This window comes from Gossypium hirsutum, chromosome D04 (genome assembly GCF_007990345.1).
Source record: "Gossypium hirsutum isolate 1008001.06 chromosome D04, Gossypium_hirsutum_v2.1, whole genome shotgun sequence".
Classification (NCBI taxonomy): Eukaryota; Viridiplantae; Streptophyta; class Magnoliopsida; order Malvales; family Malvaceae; genus Gossypium; species Gossypium hirsutum.
The window spans coordinates 40,946,521-40,960,906 of NC_053440.1; the positions used below are offsets into that span (position 1 = coordinate 40,946,521).

At 30.7% G+C, this 14,386-nt stretch overlaps 1 protein-coding gene across 2 annotated transcripts; it reads left to right on the top strand.

The window, feature by feature from the left end:
• The first annotated feature begins 11,607 nt into the window (after positions 1-11,607).
• Positions 11,608-14,325, top strand: LOC107899485 (E3 ubiquitin-protein ligase RZFP34). 2 transcript variants are annotated; one of them, XM_016825211.2, is made up of 14 exons: positions 11,608-11,969; positions 12,054-12,182; positions 12,270-12,357; positions 12,457-12,516; positions 12,630-12,662; positions 12,765-12,842; positions 12,939-12,982; positions 13,064-13,104; positions 13,194-13,276; positions 13,377-13,468; positions 13,576-13,645; positions 13,745-13,786; positions 13,892-13,930; positions 14,013-14,325. In XM_016825211.2, exons 2-14 carry the CDS (start codon positions 12,112-12,114, stop codon positions 14,028-14,030), a joined length of 759 nt encoding a protein of 252 aa, XP_016680700.1. In that variant the 5' UTR covers positions 11,608-11,969; positions 12,054-12,111; the 3' UTR covers positions 14,031-14,325. The 2 variants fall into 2 exon arrangements, with proteins under 2 accessions (XP_016680700.1, XP_016680699.1); XM_016825210.2 differs by having other exon boundaries at positions 13,892-14,325.
• The last annotated feature ends 61 nt before the right edge of the window (positions 14,326-14,386 follow it).

Below are 14,386 nucleotides of genomic sequence, written 5' to 3' on the forward strand. Positions count from 1 at the left end.
TCATGACACTGAGGAAGCCACTAGTGAACTTGAAGACTCGATTCTACAATAATATCTGCACCTATTTGAACTAGATAAATTTTGAGGCCAAAATTTCTTTTAGGGGGACAGTTGTAACACCCCAAAAATTTGAATTTATGATGTGCTAAATTCTGTCCTTAGTTAGTATTTGCTTCAATGGTTAAGTGCTTTGGTTGTGTGTCGCGGGTCTTTGGTTCAAATATCACTTTTAAAAAAAATTCTGTTATTTTTATTCTTAAGCCTATCCTTTTTCATTTGACTTAAGTATTATTTTCAGTCAACTTAGGACAAAATGAGCTTGTTGGTTTTTGGGTAAGGTGTTAGTGTACTTTTGGTTCTGTGTTTGAGTCCCTTCATGAGCAAAATTGAATTTATTTTTGTTAACCTTTGGGTGCCGCCCAAATGGTGGTGTTTGATTTGAATTAAAACTCTTGAAAAGATGATAACTTATCAGGTGGGAGGTTGGTTAGGATTTTGATTTTGTTTTAAAATAAAATTGTGCTATATTATTAAAATACTATTATTATTTTTTTCTAATTTTGTTTCCCCAAAAATCTGCTCCCATTATACACATTCTTTTGTTTTTTCCCACTTGTTTTTATTTCTTTTTGTTTTGTTTCTTGCGGTTCCTTTCTGCTAATTTCCCCCAATCAAACTTAAGTTAAATCTTGATTTTTTATTCCTTCTCTTCACCAATTCTATTATGTTCGTAACTCCGCTGTCTTTCAAATCCATTCTTGCTATTTCGATTCAGTACGTACTCGAGGTAGGTGAAGTTTTTATTTTTGATAGTTGATGAGTAAGTTGGGGTTTTCATTATTCGTTGTAATGGAAGAGATTGTTGGTTGTGTTTGATATTTTTAATGCTCAATTAGGGAGAATCATGTGATGTTTGGTGTTTCTCCAGTGATTTAAGTATGGCGTGGTTGTTGTTCAGTTATCGGTAAGTGTTCAAACATGCTTTTAGGGGTCGATTAAGGACGTTTGTGTTCAATCTTGATTTAAATTCGTGAATCGTCGCTAAATTAGTCGGTTGAATCTTGTTTTTAGGTGCTACAAGTGTCATGGGTGCTTCTGTATCGTAATCGAACTAGATGTGTAATGAAAAACCCAAAAATCAACAGAGGTCAAAAATCTGTACTATCGACACCACAAGGCCGTGTGGTAGGCTGATGGCTAGGCTATGTGTGAGGCTGTGTGGTATCCAAAACTGTTAAGCCACACGGTCTGGACCAATTGGGCCATGTGTGAAGCTGTGTGGGCCACACGGGCTGGCCAAGTAGGCTGTGTGAGCCAAAAAATATAAAAATTTTCCTAGGATTTTATAAGTTATTCGAGTCGAATGTAGGCCTTCCGTATGGTCGGTATGTTATGAATTAAACTATAAAACATGAATTTTGATTATCTGATAGCGTAAATTTAGATATATGTACGAATGTTTGAAATGATATGTGATAAGTAAATTTTGTAATATACTATGTATGATCTGAAAATTGTTGTGTATGATTTGTAACTGTTATGAGAGCATGTGTATTCTAATATCTGATAAATTCTATATTTGCATTGGGGTGAGATATGTGTATATGGAGGAAGTGTGAGCAGAGATACTCTGTCATATTTGGTGGCACAGCCACACATATTTCTGTAAACCACGATAAATCACCTAATAAACTGGCAGCTAAGTTGTAATTATTCTAAAAAATGTCATACTGGCTGGATGGATATTTATTACCCTATATGGTGTGTTGGGATGGTTGGAGATGGTGTGTAGCGGATGGAGGTAAGATTGTAAATTTGCATCTATTATGTTTTGACACTGATTCTATTTCTGATATAATTAATTTCTAATGATAATATGATATGTTACATACTGAGTTTCTAATGATAATATTTAATACCCCCAAACTTAAGACGGAAAGGTGCGACGGGAGCTCGGTTAACTGTTTTTGTTAAAATATGCAAAATGTTTGGTTTATAGTATTTTGATTTTGATGGACTATTTGTGACGTTTTTGGGACTATTTGAATTTTTGGATTTGTTTTTATTTTAACTATTTTATTGTTTTGGTGGGCTTAAAATTTGATCTGTGAAATGTTTGATTTCACTATATAATTGTAACACCCAAAACATGACCTAGACGTTATGGCCGAATTCGGGAGTGTTACGAAGAAGGGTTTTGAAATCGATGAATCTTCGATAAACCATGTTTAGTTATTTGATAAAACGTCTAAGTATTATAAAACATATTCATTACTGAATTTGTTATAAATTGTTCCTTAAAATTAATCGTTTATTTTGCAGCAAAAGTTTGGAAATCGTTTAAAACAAAAACCAAGCTCGTGTTTTCAAAAACCCATTTGTTGCGTAAAGTGGTTTTGTTGACGTTGCGAAAAATAGCAAAACAAAATCCAAATCTAAAAGTTAAAACCTAATAGTCCAGAGAGTCCCAAAAATTACAAACTCTAAAAAAAACCAGACTTTAAAATTAAACCATTAATTGCTAAATGAAAACAGTTCTTGGTCGAGTGGTCACCATTGAGCCTTCGTCGCACCGACCCGCCTAAGTCTGTGGATTACCTGAACAGAACAGATAAACAGATGTGAGTTTTCGTAAACTCAGTGTGTAACCCAACAGAAATAGCCATGCAACATACATAAGGTTTCATATACAGTCAGATACAGATTCGGACCTAAGTCCATAACAGGTACAGATATCAGAATCAGATAAACAGAATAGATATACAAAATTCTACCCCCATCCTCTACACATCATCTTCGACAATCCCATCATACCATGTGGGGTTAAAAACATCCACCTATCCCTACACACCATATAGTGTAGATGCGACACATAACAGAAAATATGCAGTCAAGCTACCAGAATATAGGCGAAGAGTTGCCATACAGATCACTTCCTCCACAAATACAATTCTCACCCAAAACACAGATGCAGAATACAGATACAGATATATCAGATTAAACGTGCTTAACATGCTCGTATACAGATAGATACATACTTAAACAATACAGTCAGACATACGTATCAGTATCCTACTCAAATCAGTTTATCAGAATATCAAATCACATGAAATAGGGTTTGGTTAGCCCTTACCTTATGGTAAGCCCACAGTCGATCGGAACGACTCATGCGACCCTCGAGAAAATTTTAGAATTTTGGGCCAATACACATGCCTGTGTGGGTCCACACGCCCTATTTGGCCTAACCTGTGTGTTCCATACGGCCACACTCGCACCGTCACACGACTGCGTCTTGAGTATAGCCACGCTTTCATCAATCACACGGCCGTGTCTTGCACACGGCTGGCCACACGCCCGTGTGGCATCGACAGACTCTATTTTCGGCTTTCGTCAAAACTTGATTTTTCGTGCTAGGAGTATACACTTGGTTCGATTTTGATGCGAAAACAATCCCGAGCCCTTCCAAACCTAAAAATAGTATCCCAATGCCCTATTAGCAATCGGTCTACGAATTCAACAAAACTAAACCTAGCAACGCTAAAAAACTTACCACCTCAAAAATGACTACGTGCATAAATTAATTCATTGAAACGAAAATCACAGCCTCATCGCCTTCTCCTACACAACAGTTCGTAGAAATTAGATTCCCTATAACAATCGCTACGCCACTAAAATGAGAATGAATCGAAAAACTTATCGAGACCGCGCGAACGACAGAAAAAGTATGAATCGATTTGAAAGAAAATGAAAGAAATAGAAAAACCAAAAAGTAGAGGAGGGACAAAAAGACGGAACGACAAAACCAAAGAGGAAAGGCAGAAACTGACATCAGAAAAATTTAGAGGGAAGAGAAAAATTCAAAATAAAAAGATAAAATCGAATAAAATCCCCAATCCCTCAATTTTAGGCACAACCTCCTACTAACTACTAAATCCCACTAACCCACTAACTCTCAACTTCTTTAGAATTCCGATTCCTCCCAACCTCTATCAGACACCCAAACAAAAACTATCACCTATGCTCATGCATGGATTAGAACACAAGACCTCCAACACACTAATTTCTTACCACTCAAACCAGAAGGCTCATTCTGATATGAATTTACCAACAGTATTCCATAAACCCACCTAACAAAGATAAGTCTAAGAATAAAAATAACAGAATTTACAAATGTGGAACTTGAACCCAAGACCTCATACACACACCCAAAACACTTAACCATTGAAGCAGATACACATTTGTGTCAAGTTTCATAGAAACAAAATTAAATTATTCAGGGCTTTACAATAACAAGCCGTGTTTTCGAAACTGGACTTAAATCAGATTTTTCCGCTGTAAACTCAAATGCTTATGAAATATTTAAATATGTATATAAACAACATTTTTGTTAAAACAGTTAAGGAAGATATGCTTGCAAACAAACCAGATTTTTACGTAATAAGAGCTAATGATGTTTTCTCATAACAAACGAATTTTGGGTTTTCGAATGAACATGCAGTAACATCTCCAGATTTGGCCATAACGTCTAGGTCAGGTTTGGGGTGTGACAATAAAGCTAGATTTGTTGCCAAAGGCTATATTCTAGAGTATTGTATTGATTATAAATAAACTTTCTCACCATTCTCTTAGAAAGACTCATTTAGAATTATCATGGCATTGGTGGCTTATTATGATTTAAAGCTACACCAAATAGATGTGAAAACAACTTTTCTAAATGGAGATCTTGATGAAAAAGTTTATACGGACCAACCTGAAGGTTTTATAGTTGAAGGAAAATGTCATATATTAACTTAAAAAAGCTTCACGTCAATGATACATCTAGTTTAATGATGTCATAGTCTTTTTGTTTTCAAGAAAACATTGTTGATTGGTGTATATACCAAAAAGGTCAATGGGAGCAAGTTTATTTTCTTAGTTCTATATGTTGAAAATATTTTGATTATTGCAAATGATTTTGGTATATTGCATGAGACAAGTTTTTCTCTCGAATATCTTTGAAATGAAAGATATATGAGAGACATCATATGTGATAGGAATTGAGATATTCCGTAACAGATCACAAGGATTGTTGGGTTTAGGGTTTAACAAGGATTGTTGAGTTTATTTTCTTAATTCACATGTCTCAAGTAACAAGGATTGTAAAAGATGTCATGTCATGTAAAAGTGCTAAATAGTTTGTCATGACATCATCTATGATGGAAATAGAATTTGTGGCATGTTCTGAGGCTATTATTCATGCATTATGGGTATAGAACTTTATTCAAGTCTTGGGGTAGTCGACACCATTATCAAGCCATTGAAAATTTATTGTGATAATTTCACAGCATTATTTTTTTTCCAGAAATGACTAATATTCTAGTGTACAAAAAATGGAATTTAAATTTCTTGTTGTTAATGAAGTTTAGAAACAAAGAATGTCTATAGAGTATATTAAAACCAATCTGATGATTCAGATTTGCTAACTAAAGGCTTACAACCAAAGACATTTAAAAAACATGTACATATAAAGGTCTTGGTTGTATTAATGAATGAAATTTTATAATATTGTGACACTTTGAGCTCAATTATGGTGCTTCTGAAATAAAATAGATGTATTTCTCGTTTATTATGATTGTCTGCACATAATTTTTAAAATTTTTAAAAACAGGAAAATCTTTATATTGAGTTGTAATGTTGTAGTATATGGAAAAAAAGTATGTCACTTAAGCTATGTACAACCACCATAATTCACATTTGCAATTCACTATTATATGATAATGATGATGAGTGTTATATTTGTGTGCGTGCTCAATATTTATTCTATTAAAGTTTATGATGTACTTCATTGGGCCAAGTGGTAGAATATAACAATTTAGCCCAATTATATGGACCTAATTAAGTCTAAAATAATGTGGTCTAATTTAAAGGGGATAAGAGTTTTACTTTAATAGAAATAAAATTCTATCCATTCATTCGATTACTTGATCGACGTACTAAATTAAAATTTGATCATTATACATTGATCCTCCCTCTACCTACTAGGTTTCACACAAAAATACAAATAAAGGTTATAACCTCCATCACCTAGGGTTTGTGTAATTAAGAGAAAAAGGTCAAGAGGGAGAAATCAATTTATCGGGTGTTCTTCTTTGTGTTCTTTGTTAATTCCAATGGCTAACTCCAATTTCACATCATGTATCCTTTTTATGTTTGTGAAAATCATAATTATTTTAAAGATCCTAAAATCGTTATTTATGTAGTATTAAATATTTGATTTACATAATAATTAGATCTTAAGATTTTACAATATCACCAATTATCTCACTAAACAATAGACTTATTAAGTCATGGTAAGCCTTTGACACGTGTCTTTAGGAGACTCTATAGGGTTTTGTCTTCGTAGGCCATCTTAGGTTAGTCTTGATAAGACTCGTGTGAGATCCACATGTTGTGCATGTAGGTCACAACTGTCGGCCATGCAAGGCAAGGTGTGGCGTTCAGGCAATGTACTCTTAGTCATTGACTTGGTGAATTCCTTTAAGTGAGGTGTAATCGTATAACAAATATAAATATTTTTTAATGTATACAATCAACTTAACATTTTTAACCTTAAATGATAAGTATTTTTTATTTTTTATTTTATTTAACATGTTTTGTTGATTTTTTTATCAAGTACAAGTTTAATGTGGTTATTATTTATTAATGCATTTGAAAAATAAAATATTAATTTTTTTAATGCAATGAAAGTTTTCAATGATTTATCGAATAGACTCTAAATATTAGTCGATCTCCTTTTTTTGTAAATCACAACAAACAAAATCAAATTATTGAATCAACAAAAAATGAGGTTTGATAAAAATAATTTGTTTAGCCCTTTAAGATGTGTTTGGGTGAGAAATTTATAAAGGGGTTTCATTTGTATCAATATTTTCAAAATTTTAAAATTAATTTTACTTGTTTGAGTAAATATATTAAATAATTTCAAAATTCTAATTAATTTTAAAAGGAAATATTAATAGCTCAAATTCTTTTTTCAAATTTCATCTAGATAGACGGTTTTTCAAAATCCCTTCTAATTTTATTTGATTTAATACACATGACCTCACTATAAAATAAAAAAAATTAAACTTCAAAAATTATTTTCATTTAATTATAATATATATTTTTAAAAATTTTATTTTATTAAAATTATTTATAAATTTGTAAAATTTATTTAAACCATTTTTAAATCAATTATTTATTCAAACAAAGGAATCACAAATCTTAACATTTTGAAGTTATGAATTCTAAACCATTAGTATTTTAAAAATATCAAAAATTTTAAAATTCTTTATTCAAACAAAATCTTATGGCGTGTTTAGTTCTTATGGCGTGTTTAGTTCGCTGTAATGATGAACTCATTCTGGGCTTATTCAGTGAATGATCAATATTCTTTTATTTGGCTCATGGAATATTATTCCATGAAATAGGCTATTACGAGAGAAATGAAAATGAAGCATGATCCCCTTCAGAATGGCTAATTCAACAGCTCTCGGAATAGACCCTTTCTTTCCCTGACAAAAAAATTCTTTTATTTAGTTGATATTTGTTCGTAGTTCGTTTCGGAATTGGTGTGACATCTTATATCCAGACTCATCGATCGGGTCGAGTATAGGGTGTTACATTAAAACTTCATTATACATGAGAGTTTTATTTGGATTTAATTAGCTATCCTATATAAAGACCTCTTCATTGTTCATTAAAATTTTATATATAAAGACCTCTTCATTGTTCATTAAAATTTTAACTCTGGAGTTAATTTCTTTCGTGTAAGATTGCTTTCTTGTGATATTTAGAAGTAGTTTTTCTTAATTTTCTTCAAGGATTCGTGAAAATCTATTATTCATCTTTTAATTTGCCAAGGATTATTTCTTGGACGATTGATTAGAGTCATTAATTGAATTTGTTGGAGTTTATATATCAAAGGGTTTAATTGGACATCTTGTATTCATATCTATCAGTTTATTCGATCTATCTTCCACTTTAATTTTTTGTTTATTTATTTATTTTTTGTTTTGAATATTTATTCTTTGTCCTTAAATTTATTTTTTTAGTTTTTTTTATTCCTTTGTTTTCTTAAATCTGTTTGGCTTATTCTTTTCATGTCAAATCCAAATACTTTTTCGAGTCGAATAACTTGAATTACGATATTCCTTCGCTTGCACCCCTTTATCATCTCATCTATATGAGAACAATTTTAATTTTTTTAACAATAACTCCACTCTTTAAAATTTTACGATTTTTAATTTTTTATATAATTATAATTTCAAAAAATAATTTTTATAATATTAATATTAAATTATGACTTTAAAGATATATATATTTATATTTTTAGATATATTTTTTAATTTTATAGAATTATTGTTAAGAAAAATTCTAAAATTATCATAATGTTATTTCAACTATAGTTTAAGGGCCAAAGTAGTTATTAGTCCTTCAAGTTAATATGTCATATCATTATTTTGTTAAAGGGGTAATGAAAGTTAACGGATGATTAATCAAAATATAGTAATTCAATAATGTTAACTATTACGTAACTTTAAAAATTGGATGATTGAAACGTAAATTTAATAAAAAGTTTAATTATTGTTAGGGCTTGTTTAGTAATGCTTAAAAAAATATTTTTGGCTTTTGAAAAGTACTCTTGAAAAGGAGAAGCTAAAATTTGTAACTTTTCCTCATCTAAGAGTACTTTCGGTGCTTAACTACTTTTTCACCCCTCTAACAACATAGTACTTTCCCTTCTTTTTTTTTCTTGGTAGTTAATTATAAATGTGTTAAAATTATTAATTAAAAATAAAAAAAATATTTTTAAAATAATAAAAATGTGTTAATATCTAATTACAAAGATTTAATGGTTATATTTAAATGTTTAAAATATAGTTTATATATTCTAATTAAATTTTATAAATAATTAATATTTATTGCTTAAAAATATTTAAAATTTATATTTCATATATTAAATTATTAACAACAAGTTATAATAAAATATTTTTATATTTTTATTAAAATATAATAATATTAATTAATTTGAATATTATTTAAATTCATATTTGTTACTTGATAATACCATGTCTAAAATGGATATTTTATTTATCAAAAATAATTTTTGACAGTAATGTTAAACACTCAAATTTTAAACTAAACTTTTCAAAAATATTTTTTCACAACATTTTTCAAAATAACTTTTCAAAAATATTGCTAACCTAGCCCATAATATAGATTACCCTTTAAATATATATATATATATATCATTTTTTAATTTATTAAACATCCCTATTTTAATAACTAAAATGTGGATAATAGTAGTATTCAAGTGACCCCACTTCACCTATTGGAGATAAGATTTTTGACGATTAATGATGATGACGACGTGGATATGTTTGCCCACTAATAATAAATTATGGGTTTTATATAAAAGTTAGCTTGCATACTCCTCTAATGTGCGTGTTTATCTATTAATATATATTAAATTATTTTTTAAAATAATATGTTTAAATGATTTGTTTTAAAAAATAAATATGTAAAATATTTTTTCAAATTTTATTTATTCAAGATAGACTTTTTTATCTGATGAAACATATATTTCCATTTATTTCAATGTTATAAGTGGCTTAATAATATTTTTGTTTTGGAAGAATTATATCTAAAATAATTTTTAATATGTTTTTTAATTAATATTATTAATAAAATAATTATAATTATTTTTTAATATTTTATCATATTTACTGAAAAAAGTGAAAATGAAAAATTACATACGCATCCATGATGATGATGATGGTTCATAAAATATCTATTGAATATGAACATTTTTTCTAACATTTTTCTAATATCATAGAATTATTCTAAAGTAATTTATTATTTCTTATTTTCATTAATATTATTAGTTTTGATTTATCAATTTTTTGATATAAACATTTAAAATAAAATTTACATATTTATTCTTAAGTCGGAAATATTATTGAAAATCTCATTAAATATACTCAGGATTTAAAATACTTTAATAAAATAATTTGATATATTTCAAATGTTTTTGACTCAATATAAAATGGTTTCATTGTATTTTTAAGTATTCTAGTGACTAAATATTGATACCTTGAGAGATTAGTAACCATAACTATTTATAGAAGGGTAAAGTGTATGGATATTTGCTTTCATGGTATCGTACTTCCATGTTTCGTGGTACCAATACCTCATCGTGCAGGGCTGTAATAGCTCAGACTACAGTTTGCTTCCTTAATATAAATAGGACTTCAGAACACATAAAAGAACAACCAAGAGACATCCAAACACTCAAGTAAGCAAATTAGGAAGAAAATCTATTCATTTTTGAAAGCACTCACCTGGTTTGTTTGCTCGTTAAGGATGAAAATTACTGGAAAGATGTTTTTATCTTGCCCTAAATAAAAGATAGTGATAGTAAAAGTAATATATCAATTCAAGTTAGTGAATTAATAAAACCTTCGCAAATAAGACTAAAGTAGTGGAGGTAAACAATTGAAGGCGAACGGCTATAGATTGAAATGTCAATATTTTTTTATCCTTTCAACATTAGGAAAAGATTTTTTTTAATTACCATAATTAAGTTAAAAAAGTTTAAACTTAGAAATTAAAATATGTAATAAATTAAATAAAAAAATTCAAATTCCTAAAAACAATTAAAATAAAATAATATTAAGATAAATTAAACACACAACAAAAATAAATACTAATAATATTACAAAAAAAAAAACATTTTAATGCTCTTAATTTTGATCTTCTTCCTCAATCTATTATTCTCCTCAATCCGCAATCATTATTGTTTGCCAACTTATTTAATTTCTAATGTAATTAATTGTTATTTGACTTCCTCTCATTCATTCTAATGTAATTATTATTATAACCCCACTTGAATTATAGATGTGGCACTCTAAGAGGACACTAGAAAGACTGCCATAGAAGGTTCTCCAACTCTCGTCCTTTGGATTGTCATGAGCCGCTCAACCTCTTGATTGAGTCACCTCTCGTAGGACCACCAACTAGTAACGGGAACGCCCCTTACATCAGGCCACTTGCTACTATGGTCCAATTATCTGTTCCTCAATGTGAACACTTCTTTCAGAGACTATTAAGGTCCATCTGAGCATAATAACCGCGTACAACTTCAAAGGGAATAATAGAATGTTTACAGCTTGCTAGGTCACCACTACTAAAAAGGGTATCTCCTATAAAAACCATCCAAGACAAAGGAAAATTGATCTTCTTCCCATGAGCAACCTTAAACACTTATTGTTTGCACTCAACCTTCTCAACCTTAACACCAATCTTCCTCTTCCTCTCGTCCTTCTTCAGCTCTCCACCTATTAAAGAGAATCGGTCTCCTTTGCACCACCACACTCTCCTCATTGTCTTCTCCCTTATTGATACCTCTCATCAACAATAATGAACAATAAAATATATTCCTTTCCGTATGTTTATGAATCAATACAAATAGTTTTTGTTTAAATAACTTTGTTTTTATCCATTACCCTTCTCTTGTTGTGGGACCGGACACATCTTAGACTTGCTTATTCTGAAGAAAAAGCAGAAAATATCTCAAGACTTTGGCTTTTCATTTTTTGATTTTTATATTTTTTTGTTGAAAGTTACACGGCTGTCGTTTCTTCACTTCTTTTGCGTTTCTTCTCCTTACTTTATCTCCTTTTCCTAACTGCAATTATTTAGTCGGCTGATCCATACGTCAACGTGTCGCCTCGTAATTATTCGATTATGAAAAAAGGAATCTAACTATGAGGCCATTTTAGATTTTTTTTTATCAAATTCAAGGGACTATATTATAATTTTCTTTTTTCCTTTTCCTTTTTGGTTTCTATTTACCCCTGCTTGATACTTGCTTAATTTGCTCAGCTTTTCATGTTTGCTTTATACTTCAGCTCTCTGAAGCCACGTCTCATTTACCCGTTTCGCTTCGGGTCTGCCTTTTTGTTGTTTCACTTTTTCAATTTAGTTTTGGATTCTAAATTCAATTCATATTTGATTTTCTGGGTTTGTTTCAGGTAAATTTTGGTGTATAAATTTGGAAAAAAGAAAAAGTTAGAACAAATTTGGGGATTAATGGAAGTTGATCTTGAACCCAAGGTGTTAGACACTTCATCTATGACGGAGAAGGGATATGAAGAATTTGGGTACTTTTTTTTCTCTCTCAAATTTCTTCTTTACACCAATTTTTCATTTTTTTCCTGCATTAAATTTTGTTGTTTGTGATTTTGAAGGTGTTCACACTATAGAAGAAGATGCAAGATCAGGGCACCTTGTTGTGATGAGATATTTGATTGCAGACAGTGCCATAATGATGCCAAGGTACTTCCTTTGTTCCTCAATTATCTTCAAGTTTTTTTTTTTTGATAATTCATTCATAACAACAGTTTAATTCTGGAAATTTTGGTTTATCTTTTATAGAACTCAATTGAAATTGATCCTTTTGATCGTCATGAGGTTCCTCGCCATGATATAAAAAGGGTAAACTTTTTTTTATGTTTTTCTTGTAGTAATTTTGGACCCTTTTTTTCCCCTCATTTTCTTAAGTGATTCATAGCTGATGTCATTATATTCAATAAATACTTTTTTTTCAGGTTATTTGTTCCTTGTGTGACAGAGAACAAGATGTAAGTATTTGAAAAAGTATTTTAATGGTGATAGAGAGACCGACAGAAGGAAAACAGCAGTAAAAATACTAACTTGGTCTGATTTTTCTTGATATAAATTAGGTTCAACAGCATTGCATTAACTGTGGGGTCTGCATGGGAAAGTATTTCTGTTCAAAATGCAATTTTTTCGATGATGATGTTAGTGGTTTGCTTCATATTACTATTCAAAATCATGCAATTCAACAAAATTGGCTTCCTTATAATGGAAAACATTTTCTTTTCTTGAATTGCAAGGTCTCGAAAAAACAGTACCATTGTGATGGATGCGGCATCTGCAGGTTTGATATGTGCTGACTCTACTCTTTTTGAGTCTACATGCATATGATATCCAAGTATTTAACTTTGTTTGGTATTTGTAGAATTGGTGGAGCAGAGAACTTTTTCCATTGTGATAAATGCGGTGAGATTACCGACTTATGTTTTTTCACTTGAAAGATCGTTATGTTTTTCTCCATCTTCAATCATTAATATTTGTTATATCTGTCGAAGGATGTTGCTATTCTATGATGATGAAGAACTCCCACAAGTGTGTTGAAAAAGCCATGCACCATAATTGCGCTGTTTGCTTTGAGGTAAGTTTAAAATGTAGGATTTTGTCGAAACATGCAAGAATCATATGCTTTATCTTCAGCCGCTAATTTGTCGTTTGTCGTTTGTCGCTTGTTGTTTTAGTTTCTCTTTGATACGACAAAAGAGATAACTGTCTTACCCTGTGGACACACAATACATTTGGAATGTGTAAGAGAGATGGAACGACATTCCCAGTAAGTCCTTTTTGAGAACAAAAAGTGCATTTGACAAAAGCATTTCCTTATTCATTTCACGTGTCATTCTTGGGAAGCTGGTTATGGTGTTAATAATGTTATTGCAGGTATTCATGTCCTGTTTGCTCAAAATCGTTCTGTGATATGACCCGAGTGTGGGAACGACTTGACCGAGATGTATGTGTGGAATAAGTCAACTTATTTTTGTATTTAGCCGTGCATGTACCATTTCTCATTTAGTTCATTTGACAAAAAGTTCTTGAAAACAAATTTCAGGTTGCTTCAACAGGGATGCCTCAAATTTACCAGAATAGGAGGGTTAGTGGGATGGTCAATTTGACAGTCTGAAGATTATTTTAGGAGCTATCATTGCTTAGTTTTTTATGAGCTATTTATCAGTTAATCAATATTTTTATTGACCAGGTTTGGATTCTCTGCAATGACTGTGGGGAAAATTCCGAGGTTAATTTCCATTTTGTGGCACACAAGTGCCCAATATGCAGCTCATACAATACCAAGCTGACACGTGGACGCATTGCTACAGGTTCATCAGAGATTATGAAAACAGTTTGATGATGGCTTTCTCGATGTTTATTTCGCACTTCTCAGTTTCCTGTTTTAGTTCAATCGTTAACTCTTATGGAATGGGTAAATTTCACTTGGGGGCAGCAGAGGGTAGCTGGAATAACAGATTTCTTTATTCTTTGTTACTGATCTCTGTAAGCTAATCCGCTGCAACATGCCAGCTCGGTCTGGAGCCGTGGATTGTATTAGTAGAACAAGTGAAACTTGTAAGAATGCAGATGCTATGTACTTGGATCATTGCTGGTGCTAAATATATTCCAAATTTCCTAAAATTATCGGTGTTGTGATTCAAGTTTCGGATCTTTTGAATACTGATAAAAAATGCAGGAATAT

Excerpts from the sequence above, each read along its gene's own strand:
- LOC107899485 (XM_016825210.2), top strand. The coding sequence starts at position 12,112 with ATGGAAGTTGATCTTGAACCCAAGGTGTTAGACACTTCATCTATGACG. Across the intron at positions 12,843-12,938 it reads GCAATTTTTTCGATGATGAT|GTCTCGAAAAAACAGTACCA; the intron begins GTTAGTGGTTTG and ends TTGAATTGCAAG. Across the intron at positions 13,469-13,575 it reads GAGATGGAACGACATTCCCA|GTATTCATGTCCTGTTTGCT; the intron begins GTAAGTCCTTTT and ends ATGTTATTGCAG.